This window comes from Rhodnius prolixus, unplaced genomic scaffold, assembly GCF_049639745.1.
Source record: "Rhodnius prolixus isolate KJV_2025 unplaced genomic scaffold, Rpr scaffold_3, whole genome shotgun sequence".
NCBI lineage: Eukaryota > Metazoa > Arthropoda > Insecta > Hemiptera > Reduviidae > Rhodnius > Rhodnius prolixus.
In genome coordinates this window covers 30,251,690-30,279,017 of record NW_027411603.1, presented here as the reverse complement: position 1 = coordinate 30,279,017, position 27,328 = coordinate 30,251,690, and the positions used below count along the sequence as shown (strand labels likewise).

General features: G+C 35.3%; 2 protein-coding genes across 2 annotated transcripts; both read left to right on the top strand.

Moving 5' to 3' along the window:
• The first annotated feature begins 1,158 nt into the window (after positions 1-1,158).
• LOC141453286 (uncharacterized) lies at positions 1,159-6,532 on the top strand. The gene is made up of 3 exons (XM_074126302.1): positions 1,159-1,303; positions 3,025-3,168; positions 4,696-6,532. Exons 1-3 carry the CDS (start codon positions 1,247-1,249, stop codon positions 5,830-5,832), a joined length of 1,338 nt encoding a protein of 445 aa, XP_073982403.1. The 5' UTR covers positions 1,159-1,246; the 3' UTR covers positions 5,833-6,532.
• Positions 6,533-13,755: 7,223 nt separating this feature from the next.
• Positions 13,756-26,871, top strand: LOC141452969 (uncharacterized). The gene is made up of 3 exons (XM_074125595.1): positions 13,756-13,883; positions 16,493-16,675; positions 24,528-26,871. The coding sequence occupies exons 1-3, from the start codon at positions 13,827-13,829 to the stop codon at positions 26,511-26,513; spliced, it is 2,226 nt and encodes a 741-aa protein (XP_073981696.1). The 5' UTR covers positions 13,756-13,826; the 3' UTR covers positions 26,514-26,871.
• The last annotated feature ends 457 nt before the right edge of the window (positions 26,872-27,328 follow it).

The following is a 27,328-nucleotide window of genomic DNA, read 5'->3' as shown; positions in this document are numbered from 1 at the left end:
AAAATAAAAACTTCAGACCACAGGTTATGTGATATTACATTCATGTAGTGCACCTGTAATGATTATTTTTCCAATTATTTGTTGAGAAAATATTAAACAAATCTTGAGGATCTTCTCAGGAGGCTAAGCAAAATAGGGTTTACTCTGCTGCGCCTTTTAGGACAAGTAAAAGAAAGGCCATAACTAAAGAGCTCTCATAACATTAACAATCGAATACGATGCAATCAAACAGGCTTTAAGACGACTTTTCTTCTCTTCCCAATCCTAACACACAAACTAAGTCGATTGATTGCATCTTGTGGTAAGACTTATCTTTCAGTGCTCTAACTGGGCTAATTGTCTTCGAGTGACTTGCTCTAGTAGCATTGCTCTCATAATCACCCTTTGTACCTGGGTCTCCCACTGTGCATTCTAAATGTGACACATTGTTTGGCGGAGGCTATAAATATTGTAGTTCACATACAAACAGTAAATTTGCGTGTTTTGGGTTTTAATTATATGCCTGAGAACGTGGAGATGAAACAAAGACCAACTATGATTGGTCGTTTGCCAGAAAAGAGTCGAGAATAACAGCTCAATTGAGCGAAATGAGAAGATTCAAGAAATATTATTTGTACTTTGAACTTTACCAAACTGTTACCAAGATCATATTGATAAGATAAAAAACCTATTAGATATTTAAATAAATCTTTATAGTTGTAAGGGAACAAATAAAAGGAATGTAAATGGGCAAGGATAGAGTTGTTTGCAGGGAATAGTACCCTAAAGGTTCTTATATCCAGAAATGTCAGCACTATCAGAGTACTCTGCGGGTAAATTAAGCGAACAAGATGGTAAAGCGACTACATAGCGAGAGATATCAACTGTATGAAACTATAATGGTGTCCAGATATTAGTCTCCATTACCGGAGTTTAGTAATTAGTAACGTCGCAATAAAATTTAATGTGAATATTTAAATTTCGGTGTTAATATGAACACTTAAAATAAATGTATTGAATAAGACAATAAATTTCCTAAAAAATAAATTACAATTGTTTCAATTTCTGGCAATATTTTATTTGCCATTAAGTTATTATTGTGAAGAGTTTTTGTAATAAATGATAAAAGAATTGATTGTTAAATATGATCGATTTAAATATAAATGAAGGTAATAAAAATGAGCCTATTGTTTGAAAACGGAGATTGCTTAAATGAATTAAAATTGATGAGTTTTATGAATAACTGTTGGAACAAACGTAGATCCAAATGATGGTCTCCAAGTACGTGTTGTTGATATTTTTACAATTATTAGCCATTTTTGCTGTAAGTAGAATATTATATACATATTTTTTAGCTTTAAATATATTTTTTTACTGCATATGGATTGTGGTCGAAATTTCAATAAAGAATATTCATGCGTACTCTTTTAGCTCTGTCTGATTTCATGAATGCAATTCAAATGGATTACTTATTTGTATTCATTGTTTTATCCCACAAAATGAGAATATTTAATCTATAAGTTAGGAATGGATTTTAGTTTTACTTAGAATCCCTTTTATTAAGAGCTATTCATAACTTAAGGACTCATACTTTATTAGGAGTCAATCAGTTTAGTTCCAGTAAAACGCTGTTTGCAGTTTAGCCTAAATTATTAGGTGATTGAATTTGGGGCCTGGGATGTTTCAGAAACTTCTGAGCATAAATACTGCCCAGACTGACCTGTCTATATTAGCATCAAATCCTATTTTGAGTAAACGTTTAGGAACTTTGACATTAATAATTTCTAAATCAAGTGCAGAGATTATTTGGTTTGTTCCGATGGATGCAAATGGTTGAAACCTTATCATAAGGGGCGATAATGGGATCTTCTAGATCTAGATAAAAAGAGAAAACCAATTCAAAACAAAAAAGGTAATGAACAGATATTATAGTTGATTTATTGTTCGTTTCCAGCTGTACCGAGTTTTTCTAAGATTTTCATTCGCAAAACTAAAATAATTTATTGAAAAATATAGCTAAATTGGAGCTTTTTTATTGGTGGTTGACTGCAGCGCAAGCAATCGTGTTCATTCGGCGGACACCAGCAATATTGCTTTTTCCCAAATATTGGTACCACCTAGAGGTTAGCTGATCTTAAAAATGGGCCTATCGGAAGCAAATTAACGAATTTATTTTTACTATGAGATTGCATTCCAGAGATCTTAAATATGTGTTTTCCGGCGGGGCTCCTGTCCACCTGCCCTCTTTTACAGCAATCCTCTTCCATGTACAGATCTGGTGCGCTACCTTGGCCTCTACATAGACAAACGACTCACGTGGAACCCACACACTAGACTTAAAAGACAATCAATGACAAAACGTGCGATACTTCTTTATAGACTACTTGGACGACGCTCCAAATTGCCGTTAGAACTCAAACGTTTAACATACAACACTATCCTCAAATCTATGTTGACTTACGGACTAGAGCTGTGGGGTTCAGCCAAACCTACAAACATACGGACAGTACAAACTTTTCAGTCAAAACTCCTCCGACAGATAGTTGACGCTCCTTTCTACGGTGACTAACCTCACTCTTCACACCGACCTCAACATTCCCTTCATAGACCAAGTCGCCAAGACTAAATACCAAAAGTTCCATACTACTCTCTCGACTAGCTCTAATCCTCTAGTACAGTCTCTCGCTTCCTCTGACATTCCTATTACTCCTCGCCGACTGAATCGCCAGTGGCCCCGTAACTTCCTTGTAGGCTGAAGTACTAAATTATTACTCTCCTCTCTCCTCCTCGTATCTCCTCCTCACATTCTCCTCCCCACATTCTCCTCTCTCCTATAGAGAGTGCTACCACTGAGTAGCTTCTCTCCTCTTGCTCTCCTCCCGCACCAGCTCACCATATTCAGTCTTCATATTTACTTATTGTATATTGCATACAGATTGTAAATAACAAAATAAATTAAAAAATAAATAAATAAAAAAAATATGTGTTTAAATAAAATAATCTATCAATAACTAATCTAGACGACTTTTGGTATTTCTTTTTCAGGAAGAAAATTGCGTATCAAACAGCGAGAATTTGGTACCAAAGGAGAACAATCCAAGTATAGCAGACAAATATCCGCTAGTAGGATGTTATGAAAACTGCAATGTTTATAAAGCATTCAATAACACCAACAGCGACAATATAGAAGTAAATTGACTCAAATGAATACATTAGGCCATTCGACACAAGAAAATAAACAATTGAATTTAAGAAAATATTACTGAAAATAAACGTCTCCTATACGAAATTAATCAAAAGTAGTTCCCCAATCAATCCTTAAGCTTAAGGCCCCAAGTATTCGATTTCCCTGTAAATTATCGTACCTCTCCTAAATTCAGGCTATACCTATAGATACCTATAACTCATAAGAGGAGTTGAAAGAAGCAACTCTACAGCACTTTATCAAAAATCGCCCTACATCCCCAATGAACGGGTACTCCCGGGACGATTAAGACCTTGTCGTTACCGATAATCGTTAGGATTTCTAGTATGTCCCTTAATTCTCAAAGAATCTGTAAAGGTGAAGTCTCAGGGACTAATTATCCTTCGGTTATGATTTGAGTAGTAAAAAAAAAATAAATAAATAAAATAGTGTTCTTTGCTCTGCCAGAAATACTGTAACTATCTCAAAGTTGGACTAGCCCTGTACTCTCAGAACTGAGATCCTTTCACTGCGGTTTGCTAAACATATATCCAAGTTTCTCAATCAGCAATAAGAACTTAGAAAGGCAGGATGATACTGATTTCAAATGCTATTCGGATTGGGGTACTAAAACTCAGCTCCTCACATCTTATTTGTTGCGAGCTTTTTGAAAGTTCTAATTTATTTGCGTCTTCAAGATAAACCTGGCAGTTATTCTACAATTCTTTTAATCGCCCTACAAATGACTAGGTTGTAGCTCATATACAACTCGCACGTCATATCCATTTATTTAGAGCAGTAAATCTCCACAATAAACGAAAAGATTATCCTCCACTAGGGAAGGGATTAGCTATGCGGTTAGCGTACTGGACTCCCACGCAGAGGTCCCGGGTTTGAATCCAGCTGCTGACTCTTAGATTTTCTCTTCCTAGGAGCTTCTTTTAGTTCATTGTCCGGTGATAGACATTCTTGTCTGTAACGAGAGAACACTGTCCGCAGGCCGGCAGAGCACTGAAAAAAGCTCCGGGCGCCAATAATCTTTGATGTTGGCGCGCCTTAAATAAAAAAAAAAAAAAAAGAAGATTATTCTCTACTATCCACACTACTTGCGATAGTTGGGCGAGATTATAAGGCATGTTCGCATTATTATCCACTAAATCTAAATCTTCTAGTCTAGTACAGATTGGAAAAAAAATATTTAAACTTCTTACAACCAAAATAGATTCATAAACAGAGTAAAGAAAATATTACGAATTTAAAAACCCTGAAAAAGTCATTTTACTTAACAAATTTATCAGCTTTATTTAGATTTTGATGGTATAGTTGCCGAGCGGTTAGAGACGCAGCCCGTAAAGCAAAAATTATTGAAGTTGTTAATTTTGTATTTAGTTTTTCTAAACATATTTGCCCACGGCATATAAGGTCCAAGAATCATAAAAGAGAGCCAAAGGAGTAAAAAGATTTCCATCATAATCAAGAATAATAAGTACTATCATCTATGCAATACAGATTAAATTATTCAAATGTTTTAGGAAGAAAGGTGCTTGGAAGAAAGGTGCTTGGAAGAGTGCATGAAATTAGCGCTTACGAAGCCAACAAACAAAAAGTGTCGAAATATGACTAGAACAAGCGCCGAGGAGGAAGATGAATATTTAAAAAAAAGTTGCGAAGAGTACAGTATATATAATGAATCTAATGAGACTGGTGCTAATGATAACTATTCTACCAACCCTAACCAACCAGTAAATAGTAATGATCTTGCCCAAAGTACAGTCTGTGGACCAAACAACAATCAGAATCCACAAACGCCATTTCCCCAAAATAATTATTATCCTACACAACGTCCTGGCCCAAACCAACAACAATATCCACAAACACCATTTCCCCAAAATACTAATTATCCTACACAAAGTCATAGATATTCACCAAACAATAATCAATATCCAACAACATCTCCTAACGATGTGAATAACAATTCCTACGACTCTCCCAATGCTCCGGGGGGAAATCTGAATATCAATTATCCTACACAAAGTCATAGATATTCACCAAACAATAATCAATATCCAACAACATCTCCTAACGATGTGAATAACTATTCCTACGACTCTCCCAATGCTCCGGGGGGAAATCTGAATATCAATTATCCTACACAAAGTCATAGATATTCACCAAACAATAATCATTATCCAACAACATCTCCTAACGATGTGAATAACTATTCCTACGACTCTCCCAATGCTCCAGGGGGAAATCTGAATATCAATTATCCTACACAAGGTCCTACATATACACCAAACAATAATCAATATCCAACAAATTCTCCTAACGATATGAATAACTATCCCTATGGCCCTTACAATAATAATTATCCTATTGACCCTTATAATTTACCTTCTACAATAAGTACCACCACAGCTACCACTAATTTCCCAACTACAACTATAACCACGCCAACTACAACCACAACAACTACTACCACGCCAACTACGACCACAACAACTACAACCACGGCGACAACAACCACAACAAGAAGAACCACGACAACTAGACCCCCTCCACCACCTAAACCACAGAAGACTGATAGTGACTCTGATGATGACTCTGATGATGACGATGATGATGACGATTATTGCACTTATATAGATGAGATCTTTTACTATTGTTAATTTTGGGTAATGTATAGTGTTATTAAATTTCGTGTCTAGATAAATAAATTTGCTTTTGTATCAGCACCAATGGTAGTATCCTAGTTATTGATTATACTGGATTAAATTCTATAAATGTTTTCAGAATCCATGAATTGTTAGCAGCTTAAATTTCCTGAGCAATAATTCCTTGAGAAAATTTTCAGTCCTCCTTTCAGACCATGTACCAATTAATAATGTACCAAGTAATTATATTTTCAGATCTTAAATAGAGCTATCGAAAAATGAGCCATCATCTTACGATTTATTCTTAAGTAAATATTATGTATTACAAGAAAGTTTTTTTTTTATTATGTATAATACAATATAATTAAAAAGGTCCTTTAAACAAATTAAAGGTCGTATATAAAAGTTTATCCAATTTTTACCCTTAAAAGCTTGTTAATTACTCATTTAATTATAACAGTGTAGCAGTTCAATAAAGTTTATTATCTTTAAGGAACCTCTGTTTTAATCTTATGAATTTATTCATTCAAATAGAACCTTTGCTTGCTACCATATTTATGGAACTTATCTTCACTTTATGCACAGGACTCAAACTCTAGACTTTCTTTTTAGTTTTAGAGCTGCGTTGGATGGCCATAATTGCAGTTTAACCGTAAAATTATTAATTTAATATATATATATATATTCAAATTAAAATAAGTTAGTATTATAAAAAGAAAGGAATAAACCTACTTCTTAAAATAAAGATGAATATTAAATCAATATGACTACTGACATCCCCCAAAACAATTATTCTTGTATCAAAAATAACAGTGAAATTGCATCTCTGCTATAAATTGTTCAAGATATTCAATACAAAAAACTAGACTACAAGTAGGCTTAAAATACACTAAACAATAATATATTCCATATCGGGCAATCTAATTTTTACAGCGAACCACAAATTTGGCTTAGAAATCAGATTAATTTGAAAATAAGTTTCCCACTTAACTAAAATGGCCAGTCCACCGCTAGCCCTACCATGAGTTTTCTCTCGAATTCCCTCGGTTAAGAAAACATTAAATTGGACAAAAAGAAGCCAGGGATATACCAGCAGAGGAAGTTTAAACAAAACACAAAATATCACAGTTAATTAAGAAATGTTGATTAATCGAATAAGCATCAAATAAATTTTTAATACTACCAATGTTACACATAAATAACTTGATAACCAGAGAAGAGCAGAAATCGTTAACGCCAGCTGGGAAGATAGAAGGCCTCGTTAACTGCTATACAGAGCCAGCAGCATCACATTGATCATTCGGATCCAGAACGATAAGAAGTCCCATCGGATGGGTTGGCATTCTTCGCACTACTTTCAGCTATATTCTTCTTCTTTTAGTTGGCGGGGATTTCATGTAAGAGGCCGAAGAGTGACTCTCGAAGAGTGAAGAGGGTGAAGTGTTAACAAGGAGCAATCTCAGGGACACCCTTGCCTACTCCAAGCTCGAACGAAATGGAGGAGTGTCGTGAACTACTCGTAGTACCAGTCAAAGACCCACTCAAATCGGATTCTCCAGATAAAGTACCAGGAGCCACAATATTGTCAGGAATAGATATAATTTCAGGCTTTTTGTTAACTGTATTTCGGTGGAATTCTCCTCGCATATGGTCCCTCGACTCTTTCTTTCCTTCACACTTCTCATCTCTTCATCCCAGTAGTAGAATTTCTTATCCATAATCAGAATATCATCCCTTAATCAGCACCATTTTATTACTGTTTCTTTGAAGAATACTTCTTTTAATCTCGTGAAGCATCTTTCGTCAATTTCTGACAGCTAAAGAATAATCTCTACTTACAGAGCACATCCTGCCTTTCAATTTTTTTTTGAATTTTTAATAATAATTAAAACCAGATTTCTTGTATTAAATGTAATTTTAACCATACATTCCTCATTTTTAACTGACCATCTGAAGGATATTCCAGTATCGGAGTTCGAGCACTGCTATGAGGAGTGGAAGAAACGTCTCCAGTGCTGTGTGGCTTCAGAAGGAAGTTATTTTGAAGGTGACAATATAGAATTGTAATTCTTTTTGAATAAATTTTTTTTAAAAAGTCAGTCTCACTACTTAATTTGTTTAAGTCCTTAAGTTTTTTAAGATGCTGCCTTAGTCCCAATAAATACTTCCGTTTTATTTACTCATCCTGTAAATATCTTGTTTTGTTGCAGTGACAACCCTTTAAAAAAAACACTTTAAATAGTTTTCTGTTCAAGTTAATGAACCAAATATTTTTAAAATGAATGTATTTAGAAAACATTAATTTTCTTCATCAAATTTCTGGACATGACCGCATCGGCTTCTGAGCGACTCAATTATCTGATTGTTCAGGAAAGTCACTCTTCTGATGTCAATGCCCATCTTCAATCTAAAAAATTTCCAAATGTTTTGGAATTTAGGACACGATTCTAAGTGGCTCATTTTATTCATCAGAAGTTCTGTAACTTCAGATTCGGCTCTCCATCGTTATGTACTCGTCAAATGTTCTACAATAGGCTAGGAAGTAGCTTCCTCTACATCTTCCTCTCCTATCAGATTTGTCGGTTTGACAGAAACCACTATTGGGCGTCGATTTACCTTCTTCTATGGTACATTGCTTTCGGCCCATCAATCGCCGCAAATAAATGTTACAGGGTGGTGTAAATAGTCTAACGATCTCAGCGCGGGACTAGAAACTAATAAGTTACGCTTTTGTGCAAAAAGGGTTCTCTAGGGCAGTGCTTCGCAACCTATGCGCCGCGACACAGTTGTGTACGGTAGATATGTGCCGTGGCAAAACATTTTTACAAAAATATATAAAATTAAAATGTCGTTGCTAATGTAAAAATAGTATAACCTCAGATTCCTATAATGAAATAAAACATGAAATGATGCGGAAATACCGTTAGTTTCTACACAAAACAAACCTCACTTCATCAGTTCTGCTTGGCGGTGGCGCTCCATTGACAGAGAACGGTATAGACGGGTGAATGATTGTGTTTGTTATTAATGTTACAGCCTGCCACGAAAACTTGTATTTTTGCAGGATTGTAATAGTGTTGTTATTACAGCACTAGTTGAGTATAATACGTCATTTTAAAATGAAATGGGAGCATTTCAGTTCCAGTGTGCCGTTTACTGTTTGGTATCTGACTAATGTGCCGGGACCAGAGAAAGGTTGGGAAGCACTGGGTCTAGGGGGTGAACTCTTCGCAGCAATTAACGATTGGAGTCCGCTCCATTTCTCTGATGAACTAGGGGAAATATTTTTTGGATCCTTCTGGTCTATTTTTTGTGGTGTCCAGCTGCATCAATCAAGCACCAAACAACTTTATTCAACTTGTACATCCATTAAGCATCTATTAGCACGTGCTTGGGTCACTTTTACAACTTGAACCATTACATAACTGATATCAATTAAATAATTGGAATAACTTAAAATTTTGAAGCATTCACTAAATTTGATAGGTTATACCTTTATCGTTTATAATAAAATAAAAATAATTTCATTAATGCAAAAGGAACACTCACTATAAAATGATTTGTGCTTAGTTTTTTTAATGAAACCCTACACGAATATTTATTAAAACTGTCCGGTAGGACAGTTGTATAAGGGTTGACCATCAAAAACTGCACGAAAAAGTGTAACGTTGAAAAACACCCAACTTTGACAATTTTTTTCTCTTTTTCTATAAAAGATAAAATTCCCAAATTTTCTTTAAATCTTACTCCAAACCCTCCTTTATAACTGTAATTTTTTTGCAACCACCCAGATCTAATAGGTTTCGAGAAAAAAGTTGCCGAAAATGAGCAAAAACGGCTTTTTCAAAAAATGTTCTTGTTCTTGTTCTTCTTGTTGTTGTTGTTGTTGTTGTTGTTGTTGTTGTTGTTCTTGTTGTTACCTTTTTTGTAAACAACGTAGCGCCTAAACGCGTGAACCGATTTTCATGAATAAGGTGTCATTCGATTCGGAATGTTATGTAGATGTGCCTTTTGGGGGTCTCGACGCTGTACATGGAAAGGGAGAGGAGTTAGCCCCCTTTATGTAAGGCCCCCTCCAAAATTATTATTACTAATTACTCTGTAAATCTTGGCCCGATTTTGATAAAATTTGGTAGGATGATAGGGTTAGGGCTCCCCTACCTAACAATAAAGCGACGATCTGCTCTTACACTTGTTAAGTGGAAGTATAGCAATCGTTTCAAATTATCGACACGTGAACCGATTTTCATGAATGAAGTGTCATTCGAATCAAAATTTTGTACAGATTTGTACTTTAAAAGTCTCGACGCTATGCCTCATAAGGAGGGGAGTTCGCCCCATCCAAATAAGGCCCTTTCTAAAACTATTATTACCAATATTTCTACAAAGCTTAGTCCGATTTTAATAAAATTTAGCACGAAGAAGTGATTAAAGCTCCTCTACGTGGCTGTGAAGTGCCATCATGCTCTTACACCTACTAAGAGGAAGTACTGCAATCGTTAAAATTATCAATGAGTGAACCGATTTACATCAATGAATTGTCGTTCGATTCAAAATCTTTGCCTTTTAGGGAGAAGTACTGTAATCGCAGTTTATTTTTCTTGCTCCTCTTAAAAGGAAGTACTGAAATCGCAGTTTAATTTTGCTATTTACGTACAAATACCTTCCTATTTTATTCAAAACGCTTTCTCAAAAAAATGGTTACTGATTTGTGTACCTTTTGGCGTTTAATCAACCCTTATACTTAACTTTTTAAACTGTAAGTTTTTGTTAAGGAGATTAAACCATAGGTACTTGAAGCACCAGTTATCAATACGAGTTTAAACCTGGAGTTTTAAATAATTAAAATCAATGAATCAAAAGCTTACCTTTTTCCAATGTTCAGTCTTGCATCCAAATCATTCCACCATATTGATTTTCACTTCTAGTGTGTTCCACTGTACTTGTGGAAGATCTTTGTGCGGAAATTGTCAAGTGTTTCCCATTATATTTTTATTTTAAGTACATAAATACAATGGATAATTATTTAGAAAGAATAACTGATGACGAAGAGTTCCTTGAACTAATTTACATCACTTCAAATATAAAGTAAGTGCAACAAGTATATATTCAAACTAATCATAATGCGTTTAGGCCAAACTTTACAAAAAAAAACTTGGGAAACTAATCTAGTGAATATGAGGACATCAGTATTTCATTTAAGTAATAGACAAATAATTTTGAATATTATCAATGATTTATACTGAGCTCTAAAGTTTGGTAATATTTTTAATATTCACCTGGCAATTTGGTGCATTAAAAGAGATGCATAATGCAAGATAATCTTGTTAACCAGCAAGGCTTACAGTAAATGACTTTATGCATAGTTCGATAAATTAATTCATTTACAGGCTATGCATAAATTGAATTTAGAAAACTATTTCAGTATTATAAAACGTTCCTTTAGAAAAAAAAAAATGTCGTCTAGGTTACCTTATGGATATACTTAGACGAATGGTATGCCATATGGTCTGACAACCAGTCCAGGGATAGGTTAAGCCTGTTTAACATACTCGTTCGTTGGTTTGTGGACGAACTTAAAGAAAATCTGCAATCACTTAGAAATAGATAAAAAACATTTTCCTTCTATGTGTATGCAATTAGAAGTGAATTACTAGTTGGTATGTTTTCCATTTTGTTATGTTTGTCTTGCAGTACTGAATAATAGTGAATCTTAGGGCCAGCTTCTGGATTCGGACCCTAGATTTTGGCGTTGGAAAGCAGTGTATCCCAACAATTGAGCTAACCCCTTACCTAATAGCGCTAATTGTTATTATATTATTTATATTGATCTAGCTTTATATTGTGTCAAATTTCTTTTTCATCTTTAAATAAGCCAAATAAAAACTTTAGACTACAGGTTATGTGATGATATTGCATTCATATAGGTATATTGTAACTTTTATTTGATTATTTTTCCAATTATTTGTTTAGAAAAGAGTATGCTTCGCGTTTTAGACTCTATCGGTACCTTCCTCGAGCGAAATCAGTATTGTCCGAGTGTTTTCCTTGACGTCGCTCAGGCGTTCGTCATGGTGTAGCACGAAGGACTACTGTTTAAGCTGAGGGAGATTCTTCCTCATACATACTACCTCATCTTCAAATCCTACCTACAAGATCGATCTTTTAAAGTCAACTGTGGAGCAGCAGACTCTGATATCCATCTAGCTCGAGTTGGTGTTCCTCAGGGCAGTGTCCTAGACCCTCTTCTTTACTCCTTATGTACAGCAGACATACCTCAACACCCAAATACTATCCTCTCCACCTTTGCTGACGATACTGCAATCTTATCTCCTCATTCCGATCCTCTTATCGCTACACAAACTCTACAAACACACATCAACCACTTACAGGACAGGTTTTTCAAATGGAGAATCAAAACTAACGTTACGAAATCAAAATTTATAGTATTTACTCTCAGACGGAAAATCCTACCTCCTATCATCTTGAACCAAATTCCTATACCAGCTGTGGACAAAGTATGCTACCTTGGACTTCACCTAGACAAACGGTTGACATGGAATCCCCATACTAGACTGAAAAGACAAGAAACTAACCAACGCTACAAACTTCTCGCCAGACAACTTGACAAACGATCTAAACTCAACCTACAAAACAAAAGACTCTTATACCTATTGTTACTGGGACCTATCTGGTCATACGGCATCGAAGTATGGGAATCGACTAAGCGCTCCAACTCACTACGCCTCCAGACATTACAATCAAAAATACTACGAAAACTACTCAACGCTCCATTCTACGTTTTTTACCTCACCATTCATAATGATCTCAAAATCCCTTTCATCAACGACCTTACTAAAACTTGATTCTTAAAATTGCATTCTTTTACAACAGCTCATCCTAATCCTTTAATTGAACACATTCTTCTTCCACATTAGCAGACAATCCTCCAAGGAGATTGAAGAGAAGATGGCCCCGCGATCTACTCTCCTCATAACAGTATAGTGATCTGTTCACATTAATGGAGTGTCGCCACTGGGTGCCTTTGCCAATCTTCAATCAAGACACTATATTACATCGCATTTGCTTGTTGCAACAACCGTTGCAGAAGCAAATTTCAACAAAAGATTAAAAGAAAAGAGCAAAGAAATCGTGAAACCTTTCTCAGGACGCTAAGCAAAATAGGGTTTACTCTGCTGCGCCTTTTAGGACAAGTAAAAGAAAGGCCATACCTAAAGAGCTCTCATAACATTAACAATCGAATAAGATGCAATCAAACAGGCTTTAAGACGACTTTTCTTCTCTTCCCAATCCTAACACACAAACTAAGTCGATTGATTGCATTCTGTGGTAAGACTTGTCTTTCAGTGCTCTAACTGGGCTAATTGTCTTCGAGTGACATGCTCTAGTAGCATTGCTCTCATAATCACCCTTTGTACTAGGGTCTCCTACAGTGCCTTCTAAATGAGACACATTGTTTGGCGAAGGCTATAAATATTGTAGTTCACATACAAACAGTAAATTTGCGTGTTTTGGGTTTTAATTATATGCCTGAGATCGTGGAGATGAAACAAAGACCAACTATGATTGGTCGTTTGCCAGAAAAGACAGTCGAGAATATCAGCTCAATTTAGCGAAATGAGAGCATTAGAGTAATTCAAGAAATATTATTTGTACTTTGAACTTTACCAAAATGTAATTATTTAATGTGGATATTTAAATTTCGGTGTTAATATGAACACTTAAAATAAATGTATTGAATAAGAAAATAAATTTCTTAAAAAATAAATTTTAATTGTTTCAATTTCTGGCAATATTTTATTTGCCATTAAGTTATTATTGTGAAGAGTTTATGTAATAAATGATAAAAGAATTGATTGTTAAATATGATCGATTTAAATATAAATGTAGGTAATAAAAATGAGCCTATTGTTTGAAAACGCAGATTGTTTAAATGAATTAAAATTGATGAGTTTTATGAATAACTGTTGGCACAAACTTAGATCCAAATGATGGTCTCCAAGTACGTGGTGTTGATATTTATACAATTATTAGACATTTTTGCTGTAAGTAGAATATTATTTAAATATTTTCTAAGCTCTAATTATATATTTTTACCGCATATGGATTGTGGTCGAAATTTTAATAAAGAATATTCATGCGTACTCTTTTAGCTCTGTCTGATTTCATGAATGCAGTTCAAATGGATTACTTGTTTAGAACTGCGTATTACTTAGTTGTATTTCATTGTTTTATCCCATAAATGGGAATATTTAATCTATAAAATTAGGAAATATATTTACTTTTACTTAGAATCCCTTTTATTCAAAACTATTCATAACCTAAGGACTCAAACTTTATTAGGAGTCAATTGGTTTGGCGAAATTAAAACGCTGTTTGCTGTTTAGCCTAAATTATTAGGTGATTGAATTTGGGGCATGGGATGTTTCAGAAACTTGTGAGCATAAATACTGCCCAGACTGACCTGTCTATATTAGCATCAAATCCTATTTTGAGTAAACGTTTAGGAACTTTGACATTAATAATTTCTAAATCAAGTGCAGAGATTATTTGGTTTGTTCCGATGGATGCAAATGGTTGAAACCTTATCATAAGGGGCGATAATGGGATCTTCTAGATCTAGATAAAACACAAAAAACCAATTCACAACAAAAAAGGTAATGAACAGATATTATAGTTGATTTATTGTTCGTTTCTAGCTGTACCGAGTTTTTCCAAGATTTTCATTTGGAAAACTAAAATAATTCATTGAAAAATATAGCTAAATTGGAGCTCGGATGTTGACTGCAGCGCAAGCAATCGTGTTCATTCGGCGGACACCAGCAATACTCTGCTTTTTCCCAAATATTGGTACCCATAGTGCAGGGGTTCCCAATCAGGGGTGCGAGACGATATTCCAGGGGGTACGAGAAAAGTCCAGGTAAATAATAGGATATTATATTGTAAAGGTTTTCCTCCATTTGAAAAACTTTAACTACAACTAGTGACTGCCACTAGTTATTAATATGTGGGTTCCATAAGTAACCTGATTTATTAACACATTAACAATTACTAGCAACTAACGCTATTCAATACTTTTACCATTTACAACAGTCACAACAGTTTACTGTTACTTACTCACTACGTAAATACACAATAAAAACTGTTCAACGACAGACTACTGGTCCGCACTGCACAGAATGACACTAGTCTCAACTAAACTAATTCTAAAGAACTCCGTAAGACTGACTCTCTCAAACTGTTACTCTCCAGCTAACTCAGCTGACTACTCCACTCAGCTGACTAACCGTCCGACGGGCTAATTCTGAAAAACTCCGTAACACTGACTCTCTCAAACTGTGACTCTCCAGCTAACTCAGCTGACTAATCCACTCAGCTGACTAACCGCCCGACGGGCTAATTTTGAAAAACTCTGTAACACTGACTCTCTCAAACTGTGACTCTCCAGCTAACTCAGCTGACTAACTGCCCGACGGTCTAATTCTGAAAAACTCCGTAACACTGACTCTCTCAAACTGTGACTCTCCAGCTAACTCAGCTGACTAATCCACTCAGCTGACTAACCGCCAGACGGGCTAATTCAGAAAAACTCTGTAACACTGACTCTCTCAAACTGTGACTCTCCAGCTAACTCAGCTGACTACTCCACTCAGCTGACCAACCGCCCGATGGGCTAATTCTGAAAAACTCCGTAACACTGACTCTCTCAAACTGTGACTCTCCAGCTAACTCAGCTGACTAATCCACTCAGCTGACTAACCGCCCGACGGGCTAATTTTGAAAAACTCTGTAACACTGACTCTCTCAAACTGTGACTCTCCAGCAAACTCAGCTGACTAACTGCCCGACGGGCTAATTCTGAAAAACTCCGTAACACTGACTCTCTCAAACTGTGACTCTCTAGCTAACTCAGCTGACTACTCCACTCAGCTGACTAACCGCCCGATGGGCTAATTCTGAAAAACTCCGTAACACTGACTCTCTCAAACTGTGACTCTCCAGCTAACTCAGCTGACTACTCCACTCAGCTAACTAACTGCCCGACGGGATAATTTTAAAAAACTCCGTAACACTGACTCTCTCGAACTGTGACTCTCCAGCTAACTCAACTGACTACTCCACTCACCTGACTAACCGCCCAAAGGGCTAACTCTGAAGAACTCCGTACCAACTCTGACTAACTCACTAGGGGCCGCTCACTTGGCTTTTATTCAGTGGTGGAACGTTATAGCCTTCGGTTCCAGAACAATCAAGGCCTTTCTTCTCTGGCTCTTCACTCACTTCGTCACTTCGTTATAATACTATTATTTAAATATTTTCCATATTTTTTATTTCTCTTGCACATATTTCATGGAAATTTGTATTTATTGTAAAGAATACTTTCTTTACTCCATGTGTTTGATTTATTTATTTTGTTTATTTATCCTTGAGAAAAATATTAATTTCAGGGGTGTGAGATTCGATTAAAATTTCTTTAGGGGTACGGAGCGAAAAAAAGGTTGGGAACCACTGGTTTTGAGGGTAGCGGACTTTAAAGCCGGAGGCTAATTATCGTTGCTTTTTTACTGTGAGATTGCATACCAGAAATCTTAAATATGTATGTATTTAAAAAAGGACCATAAATCAATTTAAATGACTTTTATTTCTTTTCCAGGAAGAAAAATGCATTTCTAACTGCAAGGAATTGATACTTAAGGAAGAAACAAGCAATTGCAGGAACAAATTGCTCTATAGACTCCAAAAATGTTTAGCAAATGCAGACAAATATGCGCTAAAAAGCTGTTATGAAAATTGCAATATTTATAAGAAATTCATCTACTCTAGCAACAACGCAAAAGTAACATTACTCAGATATAGACTCAAGACTGTAAATAGATATAGTTTAGAAACAAAAAAAAAACCTAAGTTCGCAATGATAGTTTTGGTTTTTTTGACCGTTGTTAATTGATGATTTTGGGGGAATATTGAGGAGCGGTCAATTAAACTAACTGTCATCATAGTTATGATGATGTATGCAGCTAAACATTAAACTCCGCAAATTTTTGCAATACTCTGAAGAAAGTAATATACTGGGTGAACCATTTAAAACGCACCAATCGCTAATAACTTTTTGTGAAAGCGGAATTTCGAAAAACCCACAAAGTAAACTACAATATATTTTTTTTTCGGTCTAGTTTTCAATTTTTCCACCCCCGATGCTGTATCTTCATTTTTGGCGGAGTTACGGCTAAAAACCTGTTTGGTATTTTATAAGGACCACTGATTTTGACAATGATTATGTAAACTACATAAAAAACTTTGAAAAATGACGTTAATTTCGTTTTGATATCCCTAATATTAGTTGAGATATTTAAGATCAAAGTTACTTTTTTATCTATTCGTGATCGGTTTTCAATATTAATTTTCCTCCAGAAATACACGTTTTGGGTGGTCCTCTGACTGCGAAAAATATTATTTGAGACTCAAAGAACAAAAATAATAATAATTGTAGATTTTAAAGAATGTTGTGTAATGTAATAGTTTTGGGTGAATCAGGGATAAATTTGTTTTATCATCAAATAAAAGCAACCAACACATCATGTTAATGTACCCAGTATGCAAGACTTCTTGACCTATGATTACGGTAAGAATATCTTGCCAGGGATGGGAGGGTATTGCTCTAGTGGTCATGAGCGTGGCTTTGTAAATGGGAAATCCCAAATTTAAATCCCTCATGTGACTACATTTCATGAAAAAAAGTATTATGATGTATTAAGTATTATGGATAACTGCATACGCGGGATTCGAACTGGGGATCTCCCATTTACAAAGCCACTCTCATGACCACTAGAGCAACACCCGCCCATCCTTGGCGAGATATTCTTACCGTAATCATAGGTCATACTGCATACTGGGTACATTAACATGATATGATGATAAAACAAATTTATCCTGATTCACCCACAACCATTACATTACACTACATGTTTTAAAATCCTCAATGATTATTATTTTTTTACTTTGTGTCACCAAAAACATTTTTTGCAGTCAGAGGACCTCCGAAAACTTGTTTTTCTGGTGGAAAATTAATACTGAAAACCGTTCTCGAATAGATAAAATTTTAATTTTGATCTTAAATATCTCAACTAATATCAGGGATATCGAAACAGAGTCAACGTCATTTTTCACAGTTTTTTATGTAGTTTTCATAATCATAGTCAAAACCAGTGGTCCTTATGAAATCCCAATCAGGTTTTTAGCCGTAACTCCGCCAAAAATAAAGATACAGCATCGGGGGTGGAAAATTTGAAAACTAGACCAAAAAAAAGCATATAGTTTATTTAATGGTTTTTTTCGAAATTCCGCTTTCACAAAAAGTTATTAGCGATTGGCGCGTTTCAAATGGATCACCCTTTATTTACCGAAACGTTTGGTATGAAGAAATAAAATTTATTGATTGACCGCACCTCAAATATTCCCCAAAAATAATTAAGTTCGCAATAATAACGTTTCTCATAGGAATTAGCCAACATCTGAACCCAATCTTCACGGATAGGAATACAAAGCATTCAGATTTCCCTTCAAGTTTTCATTCTTCTTCTAAATTCAGTCGAAGATTCAAAAATGTGCGAGTATTATATTCTAGTGGGGTTTTGCTTCTATCACTTAGAGCGACCATTGTTACACCCATTCTGAGAGTAGCTCATGCAGTCCAGTCTGTTTAATAAGATTGAGAGAGTCCGGTTTTCTGCTCTGAACAGTCCATCTCAGAGCATAACAAGCCGTCGCACTGGTCTATACACTTTTCTTGAACTTATATTAAACAATTATTTACACACGCTATATATCCACTGCTAAACCCATGTATTTTCTTAGATTGTATCGTCTTATTAAGAGCTGTACAATCGATCATCGAATTGGCCACTCGACCTTGTTGGAGTAAATTTAATAAACTCTATAAATTTAATAAAATAAAAGATGTGGTGGCCTTTTTTGATGATCGAAACATTGCCGGAATTAATATTAAGGGTAGCAGAGATCTCAGTTTTCTGCTTTACGCCGATGACATGACTATTCTGTGTCACTCTTGGCATGATACGCAGCGTAAATTAAATATACTGGCAGAATATTGTAAATTAAATGGTTTAACATTAAATACAAAAAAGACACTTATTTTGGTTTGTCATAAAGGTGGTCGAACTAGAAAGATCAAGGACTTTTACTTTGAGAACACGATTGTCCAGCGCTGCAGCTCTTTTAACTATCTGGGGGTCACCATATCTTCATACCCTAGTTTTAGGCAGGCTAGTTTGGCTTTCGTTGCTAAAAATGCTATTGCCAACGCATCAGTTATGCAGTTACTTAGAAAAAGCAAATCGGACGCATGGAACACTAAGTGCTATTTATTTGACGCGATGTCGGAGAGTATTCTTTTGTACATGTCCGAAATTTGGGGTTGTCAGTATCCAGATCTAATTGAGATCGGTCAATTGAGGTTTTTCAAATTACTGCTGCAATTACCACCCAATACTCCTAATGCTTATGTTCGCTTGGAAGCCAACCGCACTCATGTTTTGTGCAAAATTTTCAATAGAATGTATGGTTGGTGGATTAAACTGCTAAGTATGGCTGATTGGCAGTTGCAAAAATTATGCTATCTAAGATTAGTAGAGACAGTCGATACTCTTGCAATGCCGTTTAATTGGGCTCGTGAACTTCGGAAGTTTCTCTGTGCAATAGGAGCCAAAGATGTTTGGACGAGTCAAAATTTAGAATTAATAATAAACTAAGGGAGCATATATTTTTATAGGCTTACTATAAATATTGTAGATTGTAGGTAAGTAAAATGTAATAATTTATAGCGATCAGTCAATTAAACTTGGCCTAGAAGTGGCCAGCTAATTTTCTTTAACAAGTCAAAAATCAATAAAGGAAAATTCCAACAAAACTGGGGTATTATCAAGACTGGCCTAACAAATATGGGAATAGTACAGACTAGATAGGATAATACTACTTGTCGTATCGTCTAATGACCTTGTTCCTATGCAACAGTGCAATCTGTTAGGACCTTCAAATTTTTAATAGGACTGGCACAAGATGATCATTTCTTGCAATTGCACACAAAAATAAATATACAGGGTGACCAACGTTATATGCTCCACCCACTTTTTCATTAAACGGCGGGAAATTGCGAAAAAATAAAAAACACGTATTTAATCATTTTTAGTCTAGTTTATTTTCAGTGATTGACCCATTTTTTTAAAGCCCTGTGCCTCGAGATACAGCATCCAACTTTTGTTTTTCAAATAGAACGTTATATTTTTTGTTGCATATTCTTGTAGTATTTGAGCTCCTAAAAACAACAAAAAAATTTATTTTGAAATCGGTTAGGTTTTTCAAAAGTTATGGTAATTTAAAATATGAAAAACAAATTTCAGTTTACTGTCAAAATTACGTTATTTTTTTTAAAGAATCTGTTCAAACTGGGCACAACCAACGGATAGGCAAGCCAAAACTCTGGACTCCCACGCTTTGCTTGTAGCAGTACTTATGGTAACGAAGTCAAGATCTAGGCAGGCTAGAGTAATTCGACGTTTCAGATCATCGACTGAAGCCACGGGATTAAGGATACTTTACACTTTATTTTTTAGGTATCCCCACAAAATATAGTCCACTTGGGTCAAGGCCGGAGATCGAGGTGGCCATTGGATGGGACAATGAGTCCCTAAGCACTTTTCATGAAAATTTCTGTCCAGGTAATCTTGAACCACTCTCGCCGGGCAACAATCTTGTTGAAAATACATATCTATCCGACGTTGTAGATGAACAACTTCAAGCGGAACTGGCAAAATGTCTCTGAAAAAAAAGTTGGATACCTTTCACCAGTTAAGTTCTCTCTGTAGAAGTATGGGCCGATTAGTTGATTTCGTAAAACTCCACACCAAACGTTTGTAGAAAAAACAACCTGAACGTCAAATACTTCTAGCCTGCCTGGATCTTGACTTCGCCACGATAACTGCTGCTACAAGCAAAGCGTGGGAGTCCAGAGTTTTGGCTTGCCTATCCATTGGTTGTGCCCAGTTTGAATAGATTCTTTAAAAAAAATAACGTAATTTTGACAGTAAACTGAAATTTGTTTTTCATATTTTAAATTACCATAACTTTTGAAAAACCTAACCGATTTCAAAAAAATTTTTGTTGTTGTTTTTAGGAAATCAAATACTACAAAAATATGCAACAAAAAATATAACGTTCCTTTTGAAAAACAAAAGTTGGATGCTGTATCTCGAGATACAGGGGTTTAAAAAAATGGGTCAATCACTAAAAATAAACTAGACTAAAAATGATTAAATACGTGTTTTTTATTTTTTCGAAATTTCCCGCCGTTAAAAAAAAAAGTGGGTGGAGCATATAACTTTGGTCACCCTGTATATACTCAAAACGTGCACTGAGACTGCTGATAAATTTGTGCAAAAGAATGTGTAACGAATTGCAACGTATTTAATAACTCTGTTAATACCCAGCCTCAGCCATATGAAAGGCACTGTTTCAAGTCTCTGAAGGCAAATAAATATTAAAATTAATTTAACACAAAGAGGAATAATTAGCTATTATATTTCGCATAAACAGTATAATGAATTTAAATAATTAATTACGCCAACTGATATTTTACTGGACCTAAAAATACAATCCTCTTTAGTTGATTTTAATGAAATGTTTTAGGAAGAAAAATGTATGAGAAAAATAAAAGGATATTCCATTCCACAGATCATCAATACAATCGTTACCAAACCCTGAAAAAAAAAAAAAACTGTGCCTGTGCCATGGACACAGCCGTGTGTTGTACGTGAATACGTTTATCTGAAGACGAAAGTGCTGGTGGCTAGGAGGAAGCCTCTGGTGCATCCCGCGACGTATTACGTCTTTGGGGATTACGAGTTCGAGGTTGTCTCCAACTTCCCCTACCTGGGCTCTATCATTTCGGACATAGCCGACGAAAAAGAAGAAGTCAGAAGAAGGATAGCAGCGGGAAACAGAGCGTACTACGGTCTATATAAAATAATGAGGAGCAGCCTGGTCAACCGAGGAACAAAGATCCAGATGTATAAGACCTTGATAAGGCCTGTCGTGACCTTCGCAAGCGAAACATAGACACTGAATAAGGCAGCTTGAGAGAGGATTGACAAGTTCGAGAGGCGAGTCCTAAGACGGATCTTTGGGCCGAAAAGGGAAAACCAGAGCTGGAAAAGAAGGCCAAATCAAGAGTTGTACGCCCTGTATGGGGAGCCAAGCATCACCGCGTTTGTGAAGGCCCAGCGGCTGAAATGGTATGGGCATGTATGCCGGATGTCCGAGGAAAGGATAGCATCAAAGGTGCTAAAAGGAAAGTGGCACGGCTCTCGCCCCCGGGGACGTCCGAAGACCAGGTGGGTGGACAATATGAGGGCGGATATGAGAAAGATAGGTTTGAGGGCCCACCTGGTGAATGATAGGGTTGAGTGGTCTACCCGCATAGAGCAGGCCATGGACCGTCTCGGTCTGTAGTGCCCATAGAAGAAGAAGAAGACGTTTATGTAACGGAGTTACTTATGTCCGAATGGATTGTTGACAAACGTCGTATTGAAACGTCCACTAGCTGTTGCCCAATGTGTCTTCATAATCGACGATCGAACACAATCTATGCCTATACAGTCCGTTGTCGATGTAGAAGCGATTTCATTATCCACTTGCATAATTTCAACCGCCCCAGCTGCAGATGTACGGACACCGTCGTTGACCCGCTCGGCCGCATTCATTCTTTTACGATCTCGGCACAGCTTGACTTGGTCATATGGTGTTTTATTATTACCATTCGATTGTTCTTGAGAAGCCCTTTCCAACCGTATACGATCTCTGTATTTGGTTTCGGCTTTTCGACGCGTACAGGCCGACATTATATATTTTTGATAATATTTTTTTATTCTAATATCTTATTATAATCACTGTCACTATTTTACACTAATGCTTCATATACAATCGATAGATTGTGACGACAGCTGACGATTAAAACTCAAACGAACATCGTAGCTTCTCCGAGTCAAAAGTTATACTAATTGCAAATCTCGATACGCAGCAAAATGATCTCAAAATGGCGGCCCTTCTCCCTCCACCGCGCGCGATGCGTCACAATCCTCGCTTGTCGTAATGAATTCTTTGATCCTTTAGCTATCCAGTGGTCTAATTTAATTTTTGGATGTAGACGATAGATTCGAAACTATAATGCCAAACTGTATCCCCCGATTTTGTTATTAGGTTTTTTGGATTGCCTCCATATGATAGCAAATTTAAAAACGTATTCACGTCAAAATAATAATATAAATAAATCTATAATCATATTCTGTATGAAAAAGAGAGCAAAAACTTGGAACATATCGATGTTTTATTTTCAAATTTAAAAGGCTAAAAAATATGACATCAGTATTATGCTGAATGTAGTTTTCATCATAAACTTAAATAAATAAATTGGTTCGGGAAATTTCAATTCAGGGAAAAATTATACTTTAATAAAAACACAAATAAAAATAAACCACTTGGTTCTCTTTAGAATCAAAATCCTTGGAATGGTTTGCCACTTCTTTTACCAACCAACCTTGTCAACACCACTTAGTATGATCTTAAGGGAAACATGCACTTCAATTCATTAAGTATTTTAGATACACCACAATCACAAGACTACGTTTCTTATTACTCGTAAAATAAAGGGTCAAATGTACATAACGTAGCATAACCTACTACAGCATTTACTTACTAGTTCTATCAACTCCTGGCCATTTACCCTAAAAAACCAATCGTAACAACCCTAATACCAATTATTTGTCGAAACTATAAGCTTCAAGTATAACTTCTGTTACAAAGTGTAACAAAGTTTTGTCTTAGCACTTCTTGTCCCACCTGGTAGTACTGCAGTTGGCATTCCTTTTCCAACAGATTCAAACCATTGAAAAAAGTAATATAAAATAAGTAATATTTATATTTGGAAGAGAGTCGATCAGATGTAATAATTCTCTTTTTAGAACTTACTAACCAATTTATTCGGGTTCAAATATTCACAAAACTGATTAACTAAAATCATCAAAACTCTCTGAATTTAGGTACATAACATATAACTTAATATATAATGTACATATTTATGTAATTAAACATCCTTATGATGAAATATATTCTTAAATATACAATAAATAAATAAATAAAAATAAAAAAAAGGTCATTGTAGGGGAATCAATCCAGAGGCGAGGATGTAATACGAATATACATAAGTAGATAATATATGTAAAACTGCCATCAGAGGGGGCTGACGACAACGCCACACAGCCTGAATGTTAGGTTATAGTCTAGGAAGGTTTAGCGTCATTTGAGAGTGTTTACGTTACAGTATTTTAAGTGTTTAACGACGGTGAAATATAATTAGTAATTTAATTTGTAAGACGGTTTTCGAAACAGATTTTATTATTCTGTAAAGAATAATTAAATTACTAGTTATATTTCATCGTCGTTAAACACTATGAAAAACTGTAACGTAAACACTCTAAAATGACGCTAAACCTTCCTAGACTATAACCTAACATTCAGGCTGTGTGGCGTTGTCGTCAGCCCCCTCTGATGGCAGTTTTACATATATTTCACTTACTTCTGTAAAATCCTCTTTTGTTGATTTTAATGAAATGTTTTAGGGAGAAAAATGTATGGGAAACTGTTCAAAACTGGCATATGCAAAACAAATAGGTGATTGCCGAAAAAGATGGCTCCCGCTATTTCCAATATGTATTGTAAGCGCAAATAAAAATGTAATCAAAAGAATTGATGAGCTGTGCAACCATCTTGATGAAAGGAAAATTAACATTAGTAATGTACCGTGTTGCTATAATACAGTACACTGTGATTCGCAAGCAATGAAAACTGTTGCTATAGACTCACACAATCACCGTGCTCAATCACATCAATTCAATAACATTAGTAAAAAAATGAATTCTTCTTCCGTTTTTAACGTCTACCCATTAACAAAGAAAATAGAAAATTTGCAAAAATATGGGTATAATAAAGACTTTAACCAAAATAATGCATTCAATGTGTGGATCCAAAAACTTATATTGTCAAATATGCAAAAACAAAATTTTGCAGTGAGATCACCACACAATATTCGGAGAAACAATCCAAACATAACCAGTAGTTTGCAACCAACTAATGACAGGATCGACAACAACATATTTGGTGATAAGCAAACGTTATCTGCTCCTCGAAAGAAACATTCTAAATCAAATTTACTATTTTTCCTACAGCACAAATATGTAAATGAAAAATATACTCAACCAGTTGATGAATTAAAGTTTTCACACAAAGTGATTTTGGATAAGACACCAAAAACTAAAAATACAACAAGAGCTGTAGCGAATAACTTATCCCAAGAAAGTAACATGCATCAACAAAAAAATGATTATTTTCACCAGAACATGGAATCTTCTTTAGCATTTTTTACGAACGGACGAGCTAAGCATAACAAGAATTTCACAAAAGATGCACAACAATTCCTCGATGCTATATATTCGAGTAATAATGTTCCTAAGCTAACTTATCACAATACCTACCACTTCCCTACCGACAGTTTCCTTCGTCGAGACCAAAGTAACTCCAAACAACCAGAAAACGAACTATCACCACCTAGTGCTAATCCTGATAATAATTTTTTCCCCCATTCATTGAATATCTATTCTGAGAGCTATCTCAATTCACCGGGGAGATACAAAAGAAATAATTATCCGGCAGAAGTTACAGGCAGTGCTACAAATAATAATGAATATCCAGCTGAAATGAAGTATCCTCCAGGATTATTAAATAATTATCCTGACGGCCCTCGTGGTTATCCAGACCGTTATTATTATGATTACCCGACTCCAAGTCCAGCGGATGGAAAAAACTACAATCAGTACCCAGCAGAATCTAAACCCGGTGAACAGAATCCTTCTAGTTATATAAATAATTATCCTGACGGCCCTCGTGGTTATCCAGACAGTTATAATTATGATTACCCGACTCCAGGTCCAGCGGATGGAAAAAACGACAATCAGTACCCAGCAGAATCTAAACCCGGTGAACAGAATCCTTCTAGTTATATAAATAATTATCCTGACGGCCCTCGTGGTTATCCAGACAGTTATAATTATGATTACCCGACTCCAGGTCCAGCGGATGGGAAAAACGACAATCAGTACCCAGCAGAATTTAAACCAGGTGAACAGAATCCTCCTAGTTCTATAAATAATTATCCTGACGGCCCTCGTGGTTATCCAGACAGGAATCATAATAATTACCCGACTCCAGGTCCAGCGGATGGAAAAAATAACAGTCAGTACCTACCAGAATCTAATCACGTAACAGTCACTAAAGCTACAAATTATCCTTCACATAAGACGGTACGTCCCTCGAAAAGGAAAACTAACACCAGGTGCCCACAAACTAAATTCTCTTCTAATATGGCTCCTGGAACACCAAGAACTTCTGACCGTATATGTTATAAACGTCATAGATCCACAATGAAGCAATTTAGGAAAATGTGGGAGGATGATGATCAATGGAATTCGAACGATGATTCGATGAATGTGATTGTTGCTGATATACCTTTGTGGAATTCGGAAAGTGATGAGTCTGATTCGCTCTTTTGATTTTTATATTATTTTTAACATATGGCTTTACGTTTTGCTGCTGAATGTATTGGGTATATGTAGTTTTTTTTTATATATAAAATTCATTACAATTACGTATTTTCTGGCCCATCAATAATTTGGCGCAAGAAAGTTCACTCAATCGATTGATTCTATAAACTTCTAATTCTACTTAGTGTGTGTACCAGGTAGTTTTAACTTGCAAGCCTAGTTATAGTAAAACTTTGAAGATGATGGCAAAAAACATTTTTTTTTTATTTTTAGTTAACGTTAAACTTGAAATTGAAATTGAAATTTATTTATTGCTTTTAAAATACAATTTTACAGCAAGAGTTCAGTTATTATACAGTAATAAAAAAAATAAAAACAGAAATAAAATAAACGAATAAGAATTAATAATATGCGTTTCTTTTCCTTTTTTTTTTTTTTTTTTGATAAAACAAAGTTATTTATCCATCATAAATATACATAAATACATTTATTTAAACTAAATTTTCCTTCTTTTTTTTTTCGTAGTTTAACTTAAGAACAGAAATATTTCATAACATTGTTGATATTATAGATTAATAGATTACATATTAGATAGAAAACAGTTCGAAGTGCAGACATAAATCACTTTTAAAGAAAAAAATAAATTCCAACTTATTACCCACATAAACACAGATAACAAATTTACTTATTTTTTTTCATTATTTATTAATTATAATTATTATTTGCTTGTAACCACTGTTTTAGTTTATTTCTTATTTCCAAACATTTTTTAACATAATTATATAAATTGATAACTAAATCCATATTGGAACAATTTAATATAC

Coding starts and splice junctions, on each gene's coding strand:
- LOC141453286 (XM_074126302.1), top strand. CDS start 1,247: ATGATGGTCTCCAAGTACGTGTTGTTGATATTTTTACAATTATTAGCC. Junction 1,304..3,024: donor AATTATTAGCCATTTTTGCT/GTAAGTAGAATA, acceptor TTTCTTTTTCAG/GAAGAAAATTGCGTATCAAA. Junction 3,169..4,695: donor CCAACAGCGACAATATAGAA/GTAAATTGACTC, acceptor CAAATGTTTTAG/GAAGAAAGGTGCTTGGAAGA.
- LOC141452969 (XM_074125595.1), top strand. CDS start 13,827: ATGATGGTCTCCAAGTACGTGGTGTTGATATTTATACAATTATTAGAC. Junction 13,884..16,492: donor AATTATTAGACATTTTTGCT/GTAAGTAGAATA, acceptor TTTCTTTTCCAG/GAAGAAAAATGCATTTCTAA. Junction 16,676..24,527: donor ACTCTAGCAACAACGCAAAA/GTAACATTACTC, acceptor GAAATGTTTTAG/GGAGAAAAATGTATGGGAAA.